General features: G+C 41.2%; 1 protein-coding gene across 8 annotated transcripts in view; it reads right to left on the bottom strand.

Annotated features, from left to right (window-relative positions):
• Positions 1-20,188, bottom strand: part of DROSHA (drosha ribonuclease III) — a 107,938-nt gene that overhangs the window by 72,006 nt on the left and 15,744 nt on the right. For 4 of the 8 annotated variants that reach the window (XM_059694729.1, XM_059694730.1, XM_059694733.1 and 1 more), the window contains 7 exons: positions 18,617-18,727; positions 18,156-18,387; positions 16,710-16,851; positions 14,273-14,460; positions 11,217-11,297; positions 7,747-7,833; positions 5,425-5,511 (listed from right to left, as the gene is read on the bottom strand). In XM_059694729.1, coding sequence (XP_059550712.1) covers positions 5,425-5,511; positions 7,747-7,833; positions 11,217-11,297; positions 14,273-14,460; positions 16,710-16,851; positions 18,156-18,387; positions 18,617-18,727 — 928 coding nt within the window. The remainder of the gene's footprint in view (positions 1-5,424; positions 5,512-7,746; positions 7,834-11,216; positions 11,298-14,272; positions 14,461-16,709; positions 16,852-18,155; positions 18,388-18,616; positions 18,728-20,188) is intronic. The other 4 variants (XM_059694734.1, XM_059694737.1, XM_059694732.1 and 1 more) reach the window with 3 other exon arrangements.

The raw sequence follows: 20,188 nt of genomic DNA, 5'->3' as shown, positions 1-20,188 counted from the left end.
AAATCCAACCAAATTGCCTCTAGAGAATTAATAAAACCACTTAAATACTTATTTTTCTCATGTGTGGTTTTTTTTTAATCTTTCAGAACTTTGGCTTTTCAGGCAGATCAGGGATAGCAGGCTGACAGCTCATCGGTTACAGATTCCTAAGTCACTACACGCACACAAGTCCAGCTGTCTATCTGGCTCCGGAGCAAAACCAACCATGGTAATAATCATAATAAAGTATGATATGAATAACAACAGATAGCATTTCCTGAGCCAGGCGCTGCTCTAATGCTTCACATATGGTCACCCATGTAGCCACCCCTATGAGATAGGCACAATTTATTATCCCCCTTGTACAGTGGAGGAAACTGAGGCAGAGTCATCAGGTACCTTGCCTAAGGTACACCGGTAGCTGGTGAGTTCAGAAATGTTGCTCTAGACTCCAGCCAGCTCTAAGCCACTAGAGTATATAATACCTCTCATCACCTGTTGTAATACTCAGGGTTCATGTGAAAATGAAGGAAGGCTCATGTTAAATAAACCCACACCTGTCTTGTTTTACCAATGTGTCATCAGACACTACTAGCCTAGTGCCTAGACATAGTCGGTTTTCCTTGAGTATACTTTTGAATGCGGGAGGAATGAGAAAGGGAGGGTGTGGAGTTACCGCAGTGGTCTGGCTGATTACCTGAGGAAAATAGTACTCAGAAGCCCTAGAGATGTGTTAAGTCGGTTTTTCTAGGCACTCAATCTGTCTGTCCAGAAGACAATTTTATATAAATGTAACCGTTCTTACAAACCATAGCAATCAGAAAGAAACACATTTTAATTCTACCAAAGTAATGGTAAGAAAAACAAAAATAGTCTTATAATGCCATCTGCTGGAAACTTTTTCTAAGAAATGAAATTTAGTTCTTAGGTGCTTTTTCATTTTTTAAAAGGATAACGGCTAATTTGAGTAAAATTCACATTTTAATAAGAGATCCATATGCAACCTTCTTGTGGTAATAAATGAGTTCTAAAACAACTGAAGCAGCAGGCTATAGCCACTAACATTTTATGGTCTTTTTAGTCCTATATTTAAAAATGATGTGAGAGCGACAAATTTGGGCATCATTCATATTTTGTAAATACCTATTCTTTGCTAACAATGATGTTAGGTTCACAGTTACCCGAAAAGAAGTCACAGCCCCTACCATTTTAAAAGACAAGGATCTAAAAGAAGAACATGGTACACTGTAACTTGTAAGTACAATTAAAAACAAATATGCAAACGGAGAGTATAAAGTTCCAAAGGACCAAAGGAGGTAACATTTGAGTTGAGTCCTCAAAGAGGGGCAGGGATTTTCCAGGTCATCCAGAAAAACTAACCTGGGGAAAAGCAGGTATTTAGTTTCTAGCAAGACAGAGAGAAAGGAGCCGGGGGAATTACAAGTGATTTAGCTGTTCAGGAATAAAGTGGGTGGAGAGAGAGAAGAAAGGTATTTCTAGACAGGAAAGTATGAGCTATATCAGTGGTCGCCAACCAGTGGTCCGTGAGGTCCGAAAGGTTGGCGACCATTGAACTATATTATGCAAATTTTACAAACAATGTAAAGGATTCAGGGCTTATCCTATCAATGAGAAGTCATTCAAGCAGTTTCAGTGAGAGAACATCACAGTGCACACTTTGGATGAGTGGCTATGTAAACGGTGTGGGGATGGTCTGGAAGGGAGCGAGGCAGGAAACTAGAAGACCAGAGTCTAATGAAACAGTCCAGGAGCCAAGTGAAGAGAAGACTGGAAAGAAGGGGAATATTTTTAAACATAAGAGATGTTACTGAAATACACAGTGACCGTTCTGATGTGGAGGCAAGAAAGAACAATAGGGAATAATTTCTGGGTTTCTGGCCTACGTGACCAGACACATCACAACGGCATTAATACAAAGAAATTCATGGGGTACTCCCCGCGTACTCAAACTCAGTCTGTGGGAAAGATGACGAGTTCGGCTTCACACAGGGTGAGGACGAGGTCCCTGAGGGGACAGTCAGGTGGGTGCGCCCAACAGGCAGTCTGAAGTTGCCGTGTGAAGCATGGAGCCCTATGTCACAGCTGTAAATAACAATTTGGCGAGGATCAGGATACGCACAGGAGGAAAAACCGTGGGTGAGCCTCCCTCACTCAGGGAGAGGGTATCCGAAAGAGAAAGGACCACAGGCCGTGGGAGCAGTAGGGAGCCAGGCAGTGAGAGAGCACCGTGTCAGCCTGAGCCCTTCTCAGACACACCATTGGGAAGGCAGGATCTCCTCTGCTAGTCAAATGTTCCTCTTCTCTAGGACACAGAGAGAACCGGTCATTTGCCAACAGAATCGGAATCTCCACTGACTGGAAGCGTAACTGGCCAATCAAATAATATAAATACCTACCATCATTTCTTAAAACATCTTTGGACACTGGCTGACACTAACTCCTACCTCACCATACCAAAAACGAGCAAAAACAAAAACAAAGAAAACCACTCCTAAAGAAAACACCCCTTTCAAAAATAAAGGTAAGTTTAAAAAAAAAAAAAAAAGAAAACTTCCTCCACTCTACTACTTCCAGACACTAAATGACCAAATCCAGCCCAGTGCGGCTGCTGGAAATGGGAAGCCCATGAAGGCAGGAGGAAATGGTCATGGGCTTCATGGGGCTTTTGTGGTCAGGATAAAGTATTATGCACCTAATATGTTTATCTTTCTAATTGTGGTTATATTGTCAAAGCCCTTAGTAGCATCAGGTATTATAAGTACTAGTAACTGTACTACATAAAACAATTAAATTCTCCCAGAATGCTCTATACCAAGCCAACAAGGCTTTCCATCCACTGCAAGTTTTGAAGAGAACTTGTCAGAACTAGATTTGGCTGAGATTCTCACGTTACAATCATTTGCATGCCATTCTTCCTGATGTGATGTGCTCTCTCCAACAAGAAAATGAATCAGATCAGTACAGTGATTTAATAATTCCCTTTCTTGGGAGGTTATTTCAAATTCAAGAGGCCTTTGATGGATCTAATTCCTATGAACTGTACAACACTCAGCTTAATACTCGATTTATTTTATCAACATCTCTAACATAAATGATGGGGCTTATCTTCTCATTACAGAGTTAAGTTCTCAAATTTTGAGAACTTGAATATTTTTATATAAAATATAGGCAGAAGCCAGAAATTTTTCAGTCCTATATTTTATTTTATGATAACAGTAACAACTGCAATTAATTTAGCATTAACAGCCTATCAGTGCCTGAGGAATTTTAATAAAGCTCATAGAATCACTTGTCCAAAGTCACACAGATATTAAGAATTAGTTTTTAAAAACAAAAAAGAATTAGAAGATGCAAACCCAGGTCTTTCTGACATATTTTCCAAAATAAGAAGTTCAATATTTGTTGTATGCCAACCCACTGTATGATAAACACTTTTCATGTTTCATCTCATTTTTTTTTACAAAAGCCTGTTGCTGAAACTAATACCTCTATCTTAAGATAAGAAAGGCTTATAAAGACTGAAATGTCAAATCATACAGATAGTAAGAGGAATTCAATAATGTTTAAAACTTTGGTCTCTCTGAAGCCAAACTGCTTTCCTTCTTTAATGAAGGTGATCCTAACCTAAAAGTTAAAGTAAGATCTACACTATTCTAGGGAATTAAAAAATAAGATAGACATTTTGAAACATTTTCATGGTAACTAAATTATTTGTTTTGCAAATCCTTTGAAGGGCAAAAAAGAGAGAAGTGCAATAGGGAGGGGAAGTTGGACTAGAAGACTTCTAAATGCCTTTCCTACTCTAAGACTAGGAGATTTGATGTCACAAAGGTCTGAGTGCCTCACTGAGACATTTAAAAAAAGACAACAGCCCTGGACAGTATGGCTCAGTTGCTAGAACATTGTCCCATGCACAGAAAGGACAGGTTTGATTCCCGGTCAGGGCACATGCCCAGGCTGTGCTTCTGTCCCCAGATGGGGTACTTACAAGAGGCAACCGATCAATGTTTCCCTCTCACATCACTGTTTCTCTCTCTCTTTCTCTCTCTCTCTCTCTCTCTCTCTTAAAAAAAAAAATAATTTAAAAAATATATATTTACAAAGACAACAAAACCATCAAAATACAAAAACCTCCTAATGCCTTTTCATATAGATTGTTTAAGAATAGTCCAATATAAAATTATGTCACTATGTAAGGTGACAAATGTTAACTACACTCATTGTGGTAATCATTTCACAACATATACAAATACTAAACCATTATGTTGTACACCTAAACTAATACAATGTTATATATTAATTATACCTAATTAAAAAAAATAAAGAATAGTCCAATATTATACCCTTTTGTATACTATGGTCCATCCCGGAGGTAAACGTGGTATGTATTATCAAATGATTTTATTTTTACATTTACAATGTACTCATCTTCTCAAAGAAAACTGTCTAGGATAAAATATACTGAGGAATAAAAGCAATAAAAAGACAATTTGTTTTAAATTAGTATCACTACTATGGAATCATGTCCACTTATAAAGAAAAAAAGAAAGGATAGAAAGAAACAAGGTTTGGCAAAGATGTGAATCTTTACTCTCCAGAGGAACAGAATTTCAAGTTTTAAGTAAACAATACTAAAATAACTTTTCAAACTGTATAATTTCTTGTAACCAAACCAGAAAGGTTAGAGAACATTCTATTTCGAGATAGCTACACCGTAGCTATAACTCAGTAAGTTCTATAACGAAGTCTAGGCTGGATGAAGTATACTGCTGCACTCTCCCTGAGCCGCCAGCAAATTCACTCCATGACAATTCCCAAGACCGCCAGCTCTGAGACAAAGCTTTTGACTCATAGATACAGAACTTCCATTTGAACCGCTTACTAACAGAGCAGCCTTAATACCTGTATAAAAACATCATAGATCTGTATGTCAGGCAAAGTCCCTTAAAGAAGACATATTCCTGGTATTCAAAGGCAGAAAACTGTATGAAATTAATTCAGATTCCAGATGTCCAAAACCAGCTCTATTTCTTTTTCTATTGCTCAGAGACTAAACAGCAAGTTCTTCTTAAAACTTTCCAACTTTCCTTTGAAGGACACCCACCCCCAAATAGCTCTGACACGTTACTCCACAGTTAATCCTTCTTTTTCAGTCTTTCGCACTCTCAAAATGTTATCCTGACACGTTTACTTACACCATTTAATGGGAAACAAACCTGTGACTCATTAGCACAGATGTCACACTCCCACCTGACACAGACTGCCATAGACTTCCTGCAGCTCAGGCAGAGGGAGGACACAAAGTAAATGTTACTTAGAAGTCAGGAGAAAGGAAATCTATTTTGATTTTTAGAAGAATGAAGGGAGGACAGGAAAGGTGGGGGTGCAGGGACAGGGAAAGCCAGCCAATGAGCACATACTTACATTAGTTAGAGGGGCGTGTGCAAACATAGAAAATCCTTCAAAGATATACTCATGGTCATCATATTCTATAACAGTGGGCCTGTCAGTCTGAAAGCAAACAGAAACACACGCTTGAATTAAATAACAGCATGATTTGCATGTGCAGATATCCATTAGGACACAAAGCAACCACCAGGAAAAATATCAGGACTCCACAAACTTTCTTAATGTTTGTCCAAACATTAGGGAGAACTTAAAAGTTTAATTTTAGGAGAAATTGTCTGGCTTGGTGGAATTCTCTGGCTTCAGTAATATTTATATACGGAGACAATCAAGACATTTTGTTACAGATGCCAGAAAGGGGGGGAAAGGCTATCTGACTTCATTTTCTAGGAACTTGCTTTATTTAACCCACAATACTACCAGTCCTGTTCTTATTGATCTATATTTCTGAACTAACAGAAGTCCTAACAAGAATAAGATAATAACGCAGCTGACTCAAAGCTCGAAGTGAAAGAAAGGCTCAGCATCATGATGGTCAAGACTAACCACCTGGAAGGCTCTGAAAGGGCCAGGTGCCAGATCTCAGCCCTCACAGTTCCATTCCCAGGCCTTCCAAGGAGAAGCAACTCACCAAATGTGCAACAAATCAATTCCTGCATGATGCCCAAGATCTTAATTACTGAAAACTGAATCTGTAATTAAAACATGCAAATGTTGCTCTATGCATGAAACTCTCTTCCTTATGCCATTCTTATAACCCACCACTTTTAATCCTAAATGCTAAATATGGAATTATCAAGACTAATAACCTAAAAGATATGTTTTTTACATAGGTACTGAACATTTCATACACACACACACACACACACACAAACACACACACCACACACAAAGAACTTGACAGGGAGAGAACTAAAGAATATCCAAATATATGTTATTTGTTTTGTCAATATTACTGTTACTTTCTATTTGAATAATTCAACAAAGTTGGTCTAAATTAAATATAATGAAAAGAACTTCTAATGAAATAATCATGGTACAACACTCTGAAAAAGAGTTTGGTAGTTCTTCAAATATTAAAGATAGAGTTACCAAACAATCCAGCACCCCAGTCCTGAGTTTATGTCCAAGACAAATGAAAACATACATCCACACAAAAACTTGTCCACATTCACAGAAGCATTTTTCATAATAGCCAAAAAGTGGAGACCACCCAAATGTTCATCAACTGATGAATGGATAAATAAAATATAGTATATCCATAGAATGGAATATTATTTGGTCATAAGAAGGAATGAAGTTGCATGTCACAACATGGGTGAATCTTGAAAACCCTATGCTGAGTGAAATCAGAAGCCAAAAAGATGATATATTGTATGGTCCCATTCATATTAACTATCTAGAATAGTCAAATAACAGAAAGCATCTTATTGGTTGCTGAAGGCTGGGGGTGGGAAAGAGTTGACTGCTGCTGAGTACAGGGTTTCTTTTGGAAATGATGAAAATGTTCTAAAATTAGACTGTGATGATGGTTTCACAATTCAGTGAAAAGATGAAATATAAAATATACATTTTAAATGGGTACATTTTAAGGTATATGAATTATAGCTTAATAAAGTTAAAATATGTAATTATTAATATCTACCTTTGAAATTGAAATCTCTTGATACAAGTAACCAGAACTAATAAAATTTTGTACTATGAAAGGCAGTATAACATAGTGGAATAGCATACAGCCATACACGATGGTGTCAGACTGCATAGGTTCAAATCTGCACTCTGCCACTTCCTACCTGAATACTAGTAATCTTGAGCAAGCTACTTAACCTCATCTGTAAAATATGTTCTACTGCTCCACCTATAAAATGGAGATAACAGTGTCTGCTTCATCAGTTTGTTGTGAGAGATAAGTTAATACACATCAAATACTCAGAATGGTGCCCAATACCATAGTCAACAAGTATTAAGTATTATTATTACTGAAATACTGGTAGATACAATAGATGTTCTTATTTGGGTCACTAGATAACATATAATCTATTTGCTGATTTTTAAGAGATGTGAAATTGTTCTATGCATTCTTCCAACTCCACAGTGCCACAATTTTTTGACTATTATGTAGTACTAACAATATAAATGAAAAAAGGTACCAAAAATAATCTGGTAAAAATAAATGTCATTATGATAAAGGCCAATTTTATCAACATAAAAATAGGATATTTTAAAAGAACATTTAAGAACTGAATCAATATCTAGTCTATTCACATTTTAACCTAGTTACACACATTCAACCTATTTACATTTTAAAATAAAGGAAATCTGATTTTGTAAGGGACTTACTAAGAAGTTTGTAGGAGGGGAGACTGTGATTCGATAGTGGAAAAGTCTGCCAGCATTGTTGGTCATAGGACGACAGGGCTTGATGGCCTGAGGGAAAGAACATAAGTGATATTGAAAGTAAATAAGCAAAGTATTTTTACTTAAATTAGACTGTATTTTCTAGCTGCATGTCTAACTAAAGAGATTCCTTCACCGGCTAGCAGGAAAGAACAGTATTCACTCTACCGTTAATTAGACGAATAAAAAAGGGCTGGCTGGTCCCCAGTATTCAATTCATTTCTTCATGTGCAATAGGACAGTTTGAGACAACATAAAGATCTTTATAGATCTAAATTTATATCTTTTTTTTTGGTAAAATAACACAATAATTGAATTTTGGCTAAACTCCCAATAAACTGAAAAAAAAAAAAGGGCAGGAAAAATCACCTCCGGGGGACTAGCAGTAGGTTTTAATGGGGGTGGGGGAGATAGTGAAAAGATTCAACATGCTGGTGAAAACAGAAGGGACCAGAAATGATGACGCGTGAGAGGTGGTGGGACAGGATATCATGGAGCTTAAGTCAGGAAAAGGAAAACTGACAGCATCAGTGGACTGAACCGTGGGTGTGCTGTGACGGACACAGAGATGCGTGCCCCAGACCATGCACGGCAGGACCGCTGCCCACTGTGGAGAGAAGCATGAAGGCCCAGCCAGCGAAGCCCAAGTCAATGGACAATACTCATTCCTCGGCTGATGGGGCTTTGTTGGGGCTGGCTCATAGTTTGATTAATCCCTCTGTCCAATCCTGCTTATACCTTCTTCCTTTCAAAGAAACATCACGCGCCCCAAACTCCACCTTAGCATCTGCTTCTGGAAAATCCAGTGTGGGGCAGTTGCTACCAAGAGTGACCCCAAAAAGCAGGACAGATAAGATGGGGTTTGGGAGAGAAATCACCTACCATGCAACTGGCAATAAAGACCCCATCATGGGGGTAGGCGGAGCACACAGCCCCTGGCACCGGATGGCACACCTACTGAAACTTTCAAAGACGATGGAATGGGAGGCTGTACCAATGGAAGCCGGTGTTTAAGACTATGAGAGAATAGTAGCTCTCATGGCAATGGATAAATCGCTACTCCACCATACTCCTCAAACTTTAGTTAAATCACCTGAAGGGCCTGCTAAATCTCAGACTGCTTGCTCCCCATCTCCAGAGTCTGACTCAGAAGCTGAAGCAGCTGAGAATCTACATTTCTAACAAGTTCCCAGGTATATGAATTAATCTACAGCAGGGATGGGAAACTACTTTCTGCCAAGGGCCATTTAGATACTTATAACATCATTCTCGGGCCATACAAGATTGTCAACTTAAACATTAGCCTGCTATACTTGGTCAAACATTTCATTAACTCACCCCTAATGCCTTGGCAGGGCCAGACCAAATGGTTTCATAGGCATCATAAGATCCACAGGCTGGACGTCCCCCGCCCCTGCTCTATAGAAGTGAACAGCAGAGGAGAAAGGAAACTGAAAGCCAGATGGGACACACAAAGAAGCTCTCACCTGCAGTGAGAGGTCAGAGCAAATCAGGACCGAGCCCAGGGCTTATCAAAGTCAGAGTGGGTGGACCTAAAAGACAATTAACAGCCAACCAAGATAGGTCTGCTATGCCAAACTCAGGGACCTGAAAACATCCCCACCCCAGTACTGAATCAGTCACCCCTCCTGGCTGGCAGACCTATAATTAGGGTCATTTCCCCGGCACAACCCAGCTGGAGAGGTGCTGGGAGGAGTTTATGCCTAGAGGGCCTGTAAGCACTAGCCAGCGTGTGCCAGCAGGAGTCTGCACAGGATCCTGTGCCAGCAGGAGTCTGCACAGGACCGGAGGCTGAGAGTGCCTGACCAAAAGGGCCAGAACACACAACTGGTTAAGGAAGACTTTACTGACGTGGGAGCATTCAGGATTCCAGGATGCCAGGAGATGCTGGCAACTCCTTTCTAGGGTGTCTCCTAAAAGCATGAAAAAGTGATGGCCCACACAGAGTAAAGTCAAAATACCAAAACTGCCATGATGGACAGAGGAGGAATGAATCCAAAGATTCAAAGAAGTGGGCACTTTGGAATGGACATAATACCTCTGACTGAAAAAATATACCAGATAATCATATTCTATGGGAAGTACAGAGGACAGGACAGCTACCAGGATCAAAAGGAATGTGCTGGTTCAGGGGTGGCCTTCTGTCATTCAGACAGTCATTCAGTGTCTGAGAGTGTCTGGGCCTTCTCCAGGGCTGACTGGAGAGGTTGTCACAGAGCACAGCTTCCTGACAGCAACCATATGAAAGGACTCTGAAACAAGGGAGGCCAGACAGACGACGGGGCTGTTACAAGCTAGGTCACACAATTACCATCAGGACCAGCAAGATCGAAGGGGCAGCCCAGGGAATCTGACACACAGTCATGCAAGAGTCGACAGAACATGGTGTCCTTGGGCACAAAATAGATGGGTAGCTGACAAGAATACCAACTTAGTTTGTACCAACAGAAGAAATCAAGAGTGATAACCAAGTGGCTAAAGGGAGGTTGCTCCAATAAGTCATGTTCCCTTGCCCAGTTCCAGACCTGATCAAGTTTTTGAACTGATATCCACTGACTAAAGAGGTGGCCAGTTCCCAGGAAGCCTTGCAACACCATTACAAACAAAAATGTTCATGACAACACTGTCCTTCCCCAAAGAACCTATGGCCATTTACCCAAGTAACAGTACACTAGGGAAAGGGGAAATCCTGACAGTTCAGACGCTGCCACAGCATCTGAATCAACACTAATTCTCAGACACTGAATGACTGTCCTCATTCCCCAGTAGAGTGGGGGACATGAGGCCAGGGTAGCAAACAAAATCTTCATCGAGGTCCGGCTTACAATAGGTCCACCCTGTTTACAAATCCACCCAGTGGTCATTGCCCTGGTCCCCAAATGTATCTGGAATTGATGAAACTGCCTAAAAGTATTCAACTTAATCAGTCAAGCATATTTGGAGTGTCCCTGATGGACCAGGGCTGGGGCAGAGAGCTAGAACAGTCCATGTGCTACTCAGTGTAGTGGGAACACAGATGAACAAATACAACAGCATTCCCACGTCCCCCAAGGAAAGCGGACATGCACCTTATACACTTTAGAGAGATCGTTTCTCCAGGGTACTTCAGAGCCAATTGTGATAAGAGCATAGAAAAAATATTACACCAGTTTTAAAAGAATAAAAACCAACTCAAAGACACTTGGCCTATTTGATGGTTTCCTTGATGATATTCCCCACTCCAAATCCAGACCCAAGTACTTTTCTTCTCCAGTTATCAGTACCAGAGACTATTGGGGAATATGAAAAGGCTTTTCAATGGTCTTGTTTCATTTACAGGGGAAAGAATAGCAACGGCACTGTCTACTGCTAGCTTCTCGGTGCATACAAATGTAACAACCCAAAGCCGTTACCTCTTCTCCGGGATAGATGCTGTGTCTAATTCCTGTGCGTCTGGCTTTTGCGCTGCATTTGCAGAGTGGACCATCATTCATCTGTCAGAGACAGAAAGGAATTAGTTTTATTGGGGGCAAGTCCCCACCATGCAAGCTGATGTTCCATGGAATTATGTGGGTTTTAACATCAGGAGTCCTGAAGCTCTGAAGAGGCTGTCACAGTTAGAAAATTACACGGATGATCCAAAACCAATAAAGCTGCACACTGTCCACACTGTCTGGTAAAAGGAAACTGTAAGGCAACGCTTGATCCCCAAGTGATTTGTGCAGCCAAGCAGAAAATATCAGCGTCCACGCATTGCTCGCCCCCATCTTCTCCGACCACTTTTTAGTATGTTCCTTCTATTTCTTATTTCAGGAAAAAAGGCTCTTCACAAAAGAAAAGCATATTTTATATACTTTGAAGCACATAAAATGCTTTGAAGGTAACCAGATTAAATGTTTTCAAAAGAGAAACATAAAGGTATCTGAAGCATAGAGAAGAAAATGCCTGCTAGAACCAGGAAAGCGTGCAACACTAAGCAGGTAAGCCGATGTCTGGTTTTTCACCTGAATTCATTTCACTGCCCTGGACTCTACCCACAGGATTCAATAAGGGAATAATGCCTGAGTGACTTTTGGGTGGAAAGATGACTGCTAAGCATTGGGGAGGAGAGAGTGATAAATAGCTCAGGGTCCATGTACTCAAGGAATATTTATTCTAGGTAAGAAATAGCATACAGCCAAAACCGGTTTGGCTCAGTGGATAGAGCGTCGGCCTGCGGAGTGAAAGGTCCCGGGTTCGATTCCGGTCGAGGGCATGTACCTGGGTTGCGGGCACATCCCCAGTAGGAGATGTGCAGGAGGCAGCTGATCGATGTTTCGCTTTCATTGATGTTTCTAACTCTCTATCTCTCTCCCTTCCTCTCTGTAAAAAATCAATAAAATATACTTTAAAAAAAAATAGCATACATATAATATGCTTAGTAATTTTAAAGAAAATGGAAAAATTGTCAGTGCAGATGGAGATACCACTGGCTTCAAAGAGACGAACTATCTGAACAGCCAAACAGGACAGGAAAAGCAGACGGTTATGCTACATGAGGCACCAGCATGAGGAACAAAGCGAAGGAAGAAACGCAAGGTGATGTTCCCGGGACATGACAGCCACCTCGATGGAATGGGTCATTTATGTGAGCAAGAAGACCAAACAAGCAGAACTGAGGTTCAAACCTTAAAGGGTCTTAAGAGTCATCTCATGACTTTATTCAACATAAACGGCAACACGGAATCAAAAGGAGACCAGAGCATCAGTGTGGAGAATAAGGAAGCTGAATTCCATTTCTCACTCTCTTTGTATTAATACACACACACACACACACACACACACACACACACACACACACACACACATATATATAACACATTATAACTTATATATTTACACAAACGCATAAACATATTTCTTTGAAGTTCTAGGGATTTGTGACTCATTGTGTCCAATGACAATATCTCAATACAACTTTGAAAAAAAATATTAAAGTGAAAAACTGTAACTTTCTTTATCTTTTTGGGAAATCTAAAGCTCCAGGTGGTACATCAGAAAAATAACATTGTTACCTTAAAAAAGATCGGGTAATTATCCCAAGTAACAGCTGGCAAACAAAGATGTGATGGGGTGCCCTCAAGAGTCACAGCACACGCCCAGTGATGGTCACAACTCATGAGGGAAAATGTGGAAGATCACCTCGTGCTCACTGATTTTCAAGGGAGCAGACAGACACCCCACATTCCTGTCTCTACCAGGGGCTGGGCCCTGACGCAGATCAGCGCTTTTAAGGCTCGGCTGTACCGAGGACACAACACCAGATCTAGTGAACAGAATGGTGAGGCTGCACAGGGTGCTCTGATGGACTAAGAACCCTCAGAAACCAAGAGGCAGACTCTGGACAGGAGAATAGGCCGTTAAACACACACACTGGGGGGCAGAGGAGTGACTACTGATGGACATAGGATTTCTTCCGGGGGAGATGAAAATGCTCTAAAATTGGATTGTGATGATGGCTGCACAGTCCTGTGAATATCCTAAAAAACATTGAATTGTGCACTTTAAGTGTGTAATCTATACGGTATGTGAATTAAAATTCATTGAAGCTATTTAAGAGATCATATGCATGATTAATATATCAAAGTAAGTTTCAAAATGCATGGACAACTGCAAACACTTCTGCTCAATTCCAAGAGAGCAAAAGGGACCACAAAGTGCATTTCTGTCGGGCATTCTAACTATATGAATTCTATTGAGAAAGACAGTTTAGTTAGCCATCCTCTAACAAGAGCCAAAAGAACATTCAATATAGAATGGTATGAATTTATTTCAACTGTAAATTATCTTTTTATAGGTATGTGTTTTATTATGCTTAATAACTTTATATGCATTAGATGCTATTTTTCTTGCGTTGTATATTTGTAAAATAACAAACTCTTATAAAGATACTATTTTGTATTATGTAGTAGTACTTCATAAGAAAACCCTAAGTAGAAATAAAAATATGTCCAGCAATGACATCATGAGCTCAAACATACTTAACAAGGAAGGGAGCTTCCATGGAACTGTGACTATTACTAACTAAGAAATACGAAGTTTTATAGGACTGAAGACATTGTTTATTATATTGCTGTAAGATGCCTTCCAGACGAACTACTTTTAAAAAGACCTACAAGTCCTCTCGCCCTCACTCTACCATTTGTCTCCTTCCGTTTACTGCAAGTTTAATGAGGCAGCGCCATTATCCAGTTCCCTAACCCAGGATTTACCAACGTCGTCAAAAATGATTCAAGGCACAGTTGCTCTGGTGCTTATGCTTTGGAGCCGAACTCTGAGGCTGGAGGAAATGAGCTCTGAAGAATGGCTCACAGCGCCCAGAGGAAAATTCAGTTTCAATACCAGCTGACATGCATCTTCTGGACCTGGAGTCATAAATGTGACGTGTGGTTTGCACCCTTCCCAGCAAGAACATAAAACACATGCGCACCTGGCCTGGGTCATTGTACCAGAGTTCATCGTGAAGCCGGTCGGGATGGGCCTTTTTGCGTTTAATTTCTGCTATGACGTCAAAAACTTCAGAGTCGGAGCTGCTAGAACAGGTGCTGTCCTCATCAGACTCACATTCGGATTCACTGGAACTTTCTAACAGAGGTGAGGGGCAAACACGGAGAGAGGCTGAAGAAATTCACAAGATGGTTACACTCGGAGACTTCCCAATGACCCAAACCTCTCAATGCAAGGACAGTTGTTTATCCTTTCAGCAAATATTTGAGTGCCAAGCACTCTGCTCAGCAATACCATGAAAAGTCATACAGCCCATAACGCTAAGTCACGATCTAGCTGGGAAAGCAAACAAAAGATTTTTACAGAGAAAGGCTTGGTACCGGAGAATATGCAAGCCACAGTAGCATGGGATTACATATTTTAAAAGGTGCAACAATTCAGACAAGAGCAAGTCCCTGATCTGGAAAGGTCACCGGCGATTTTCTGGAACGGGTGCACACCACCCAGGCACGGAGGTAGGGTGGGTGGCTGAGGAGGAGGCAGCAAGAGGAAAGGAACAGAGGGAACACTGCACGCAAAAGCATGGAGGCGAGAGCACAGAGACACAGGCTGCAGCAAAGGCCCCCCAGAAACATCCTGGGGGTGAGGGTTGAAGGGTCATGACTGCCAGACTGATGGCTCTGAATGCCAGACTCGAGTTTAAATGTTTCTCTCAATAGTAGCAATAAAAGATTTTAGGCTTTAAAAGTGACTGGATAAAAACAGACCCAGGATTATGCTTAGTGCACCAGTCCAAAAAGACAAACACTATGTGATTTTTCTTATAGGAGGTGCCTAGAGTAGTCAGATCCATAGAGAGAAAGTAGAATGGTCAGTGCCAGGGGCTGGTGGAGGGAGATGGGAGTTGCTGTTTAATGGGAATAGTTTCAGATTAGCAGGATAAAAGGAGTCTGGAGATATGTGAAATGTACTTAACACTACTGAACTGTACTTAAAAATTATTTTGTGCTATGTGTATTTTAGCACAATTAAAAAACAGATCTAGAATTTAGATTAATCCTACAAAAGATTAATGCACAGTAATAAAACCCAACCCCACCCAGGCAGTGTGGCTCAATAGTTGAGCGTCAACCTATGAAGCAGGGGGTCACCGTTAAGATTCCTAGTCAGGGCACATGCCCGGGTTGCAGGCTTGATCCCTGGTGGGGGGGCGTGAAGGAGGCAGCTGGACAATGATTCTCTCCCATCGCTGATGTTTCTATCTCTCTCTCCCTCTCCCTTCCTCTCTCTGAAATCAATAAAAATATTTTTTAAAAACATAACCCAACCCCTACACAGTTGTACTTTCAAGTGTACACCATGAGACCGATGTCATCCCTCTTTTACAGATGACAAAAGGGAGGCAGAGAGAGTTAAATCACTTGCTGAAGGTCGCATGTCAGATGGAGGAGAAGGGACTCGAACCCAGGCCAGCCGGGTCAGTGAGTGCTTTTACCCACCATGGACACTGCGTCTCAGCCTGGGAGACACGGTGAAGGTGGCACAGAGAGCCAGAGAGCAAAAGAAAACGCATAAGGAATATCTCAGCTGAGCATGGCATTCTGTTAGGGGCCAAGGACACCAAGTGGCAAAAAGCATTTCTATCCTCAAAGATCTCAGCACCTACTTGGAACCTCAGACACTTGATAAAATAGACCACCATATGGGAAAGCTCTGGAAAGTGTCTCTGCGAGTAGAGAGATGCCTTCCAACGGAGCTGGGCTGCAGCTGCACTTGCTCATCAACTCAGGAGCAGCTGACAGTGGGCAGGGCCCCGAGGGGAGGCCTGCCTGTCAGAGGCACCAGGAACTGAGAACAGGCCCCCGCGATTGGCGGGAGGCTGGACTATCTGGTCCCTCTGATTCTAATACTAGACAGTTCTACAAGGGACACGATTATTAGTGTGCCTTGCAAATGAGATCTCTTATGCATTCTGCTGCATGTGACTAGAAAAAACTAACTTCAAAAAGAAGAAAGTTCCATTGCTATGTATTTTACTGACTATATTTAAGGAAAATAAAATGAGCCCTAGCTGGTTTGGCTCAGTGGATAGAGCATCGGCCTGCGGACTGAAGGGTGCCAGGTTTGATTCTGGTCAAGGGCACGTGCCCGGGTTGCAGTCCTCAATCCCCAGTGTGGGGCATGCAGGAGGCAGCAGATCAATGATTCTCTCTCATCACTGATGTTTTTTTTTCTCTCTCTCCTTCTCTCTCCTCTCTGAAATCAATAAAAATGTATTTTAAAAAATAAAAATAAAAATAAATCAATAAGATAAAATGAGAGGGAGGAATTTAATGTAGGATGCCCAAGGACACATCCCAAAAGTCCTGGATGAAGCAGTAATAACAGCACAGGGTCTGGTCTGGTAGCTGCTGACTCACCTAAATCTTCATCCAGCTTTGTCTTGGGAGGCTCCCACGGGGGCCTAGCGGCTTTGGCCTTTTCTTGCCGGTTCCCCAGCTCTTCCTCAAATTTGTCATATAAGTCGCGGAGCCTACTTGTTCCAACTACAGTAGAATCCCCCTTTGAAAAATAAAGGATCAGTTTTAGAATCTATATTTTCAAAAATCAGTATTAGAATCTATATTAAAAAATAGTCTTTCCAAAGAAATGTAAGACCTCACAAATAATCAAAGATTTGTAACAGCAACGTGCCATTTTCAACCCTCAATTTAACAAATAAGTAAAAACAAAATTCCCAATGCTGGGAATTGTGAATCAAACACACATCCATGCTGTCACATGAGGGGGCAGTCTGCCAACATTCACAAACATGAGGACTCTTTGTCTTTGCCTTTTTGAAATGACAAAGAAGATCATGACCCCCTGATTTCATAATACCTGAAAGTCTGTCTTCCACATTAACCCGATGATCAAAGAGAAATATCCTATATATCCCACACATACACCCATATTCACGGAGACACACACACACACACACACACACACACACACACACACACACACACACCACAAACCACAAACACAGGGTCCTGTACTACAATCCTAGAGGAAGTTTCCCACTTTTCCCTACTCTCTTCCCAGGCTGAAAATCATCTTAAAGGTCCATACTGTTGGACATAATTTTCAAAACGTAAGAACCAGACCTTTCAGACGTAAAGAGAAAATTAAAACAAATCCTACAATCTGCAGTCTACCAAAAGGGGGTAACTGCTTTTCCCAGTCCACCTCATTACTGACACTGGTGATGCTGGGACCACACTGACATTCTCAATGCCTCAGTGCACCAGATGACAAGATGCAAAGGCAAATGCTGGGCTCCTGGTCCATTAGCCATCGTTCTATGCTGGAGTTTTAACACACCCATAAACAAATGTAAGAAAAAATAAAAGTTCTGCCTGTTTAAACTCTCTGAACCTCAGTGCCTACAACTTTGTTGTTTTCTTTTAAGAATAACCCCTATGGCAGCCACTGTCCCCTTCTTCCTTGCTAATAAAACCATGATTTCCTTCAGATTTGGGGCAGAGACCTCCTCATCTCAGGGTAGGTGGGCTGAGCCACAATACCCCTATCCCCAAAGATGTCCCCGTTTTAATCCCCGGAAACTGAATATGTTACCTTACATGGCAGAAAGGACTTTGCAGGTGTGAAAAGGTTACAGATGAGATGGGCAATGTCCAAAGACAGCTTTGGTTAAAACAACTGGGGAGGGGTTCTACTGGCATCTAGTGCGGAGCCCAAAGATGCTGCTCAACATCCCACAATGCACAGGGCAGGCCCCACCAAAAAGAACTATCCAGCACAAAATGCCCATAGTGCCGGGGTTTAGATGCCGGTCTGTAGCTTCTCTGCTGCCTCAGACCTACCACCTGATCCATGGGGTCACTGGAGTAGTAGTTTTCCGAGTGGGTACACCGAATCCACACAGGCTTAAGGAGCTCCTCCTCCTCCTCCTCGTTCTTGTCGGGCAGCGCCTCCTCCGGCTCCTTTTCCTTGATGGAGGTATAATTCTTTTCTTTGCCAGAGCTCTGGCTGTCACTCCATCTGTCTTTTTCTTCCTCCCAACGAGCTCTCTTCTTCTCCCTACTGGGGGAGCGACTTCAAAAGGGGGTGAAGGAGGCTAATTATTAAAGAGGTTCTTCTGCTGTAAAACTATTCTACTTCACTTTGTTCACTTTTCACATAAAATAGAAATGCCATGCCAAACCACCACATTTACTTTTCGTTAAACCAGCAAACCCCAAACACCAGTCTGGTGGCATCAGAATCACCTGAAGTGACTTGTTTAAAAATACAAATCCCCAGGCCCTACCCCAGATCTACTTACTGATTCACAGTCTCCGGGGGTGGGGCCCAAGAATCTGTATTTTTAATAATCTCCCCAGGTAATTCTGGTGTGCATCCAGCAGGTTCAGGAACAACTGGCAAACCGTAACTCCTAGAAGAGAAAGATACTTGGGGAATATCTGGAAAGGTCTACATACAGGCAGTTCCACATGAGAACGCTAGTTCTGAGTCCTCCACATCCTGCTCTGCTGAGGGAAAAAAGGTTTCGCAAAACATGGTCTGAACTTGGAATAATGTTAGCCTGAGGACCATAATCTAAAAGTGAACGAGTTACATCATCCCTAACCGTCTCTCCGGAATCCCACACATGGGTATTACTACTTCATGAATCACCACTTTCTCTAATTCTGATCCCCACAAATACTAATATTAACTCAGTTAAAAGGATAAAAACAACTCTATCTCCTTGAATTTCTGGGGTTTAAATTTTGCAAAGACCCAACTTACAGATGTGCTTGAAGGGAGAACCTACAGGATAGATTTTAATTTAAGCCCCGGAAATTTAGGTGGGACCTGTTCTGTGAGCGTTATGCTGGCAGCCTCTGCAGCTCCACTAACAAAGTCACTATTACCCAAGAATGTGTACATCTGGATCAAAGCCACTAATGAACTCTTCCATCAACCCTACCACTAACTTCTAATTTTATGACAGGGAAAGTGTGAGCATGTAGGTGTGTATTCATCGGGGGAAGAGGTGGGTGATTAGAAAGATAATATATACTGAACTTACTAATATAACTTCTAAATATTACAATGCACATCATTTGTTACCAGAAGAAAAAAGTAACTGCAAAGGAAAATGTATATTTGTTCACTGTAAGAAAAAAATTAAGCATTAACAAAATTAAAATCACCCATACTACCACACAGAGATAACCACCATATTTCACAATTGTGTTAAAACGTATAGATATAAGAATATATATATAAATATACACAAGTTTCAACCAAAAAAGACCTCTATATATAGCAGCGGTCGCCAACTTTTCAGACCTCACCGACCACCAGTGGTCCGCGGACCACCGGTGGGCGACTGCTACTCTACAGCCTGTCCTTCTCACTCATTGGTAAATCAAAGCCTTTCTATTTCAATACATCTACATCTGAATCACTTAATAAATGCATATTATTATTTCGTATGCATATACCATAATTTAACAAATCTGAGTACAATCATTTAGGTTGTCACCATTTTTTTGCCATTGTAAACAATGCTACCATGAACACACTTGTGTTCTCTGCACACTTACACTTGTGTTCTCTGCACACTTGTCAGATTGCTTCACACTAAGAGTGTGTGTGCACTCTTCTCAAGGCTTCTCTACAGGTAGACAGTACCAGGTTAGACCACCATCAACACCGTATTGCGTTCCCATTTCCACACACCCTGTCAACATGATTGTTTTTAATCTTGCCATTCTGATGAAAAAAGTATCTCATTAAACCTAACTTGCTAATTTTTATCACTCCTAAAATTACACATTACTTGTTCACTTCTTTCATGAACCTCCCAGTCATATGCTTTGACAATATTTTTAAAATTAGGATTGTA

The sequence above is a fragment of the Myotis daubentonii genome, chromosome 4 (assembly GCF_963259705.1).
Source record: "Myotis daubentonii chromosome 4, mMyoDau2.1, whole genome shotgun sequence".
Lineage (NCBI taxonomy): Eukaryota > Metazoa > Chordata > Mammalia > Chiroptera > Vespertilionidae > Myotis > Myotis daubentonii.
Note: the sequence above shows the minus strand (reverse complement) of the source record. Positions and strands in the feature narration are given on the sequence as shown.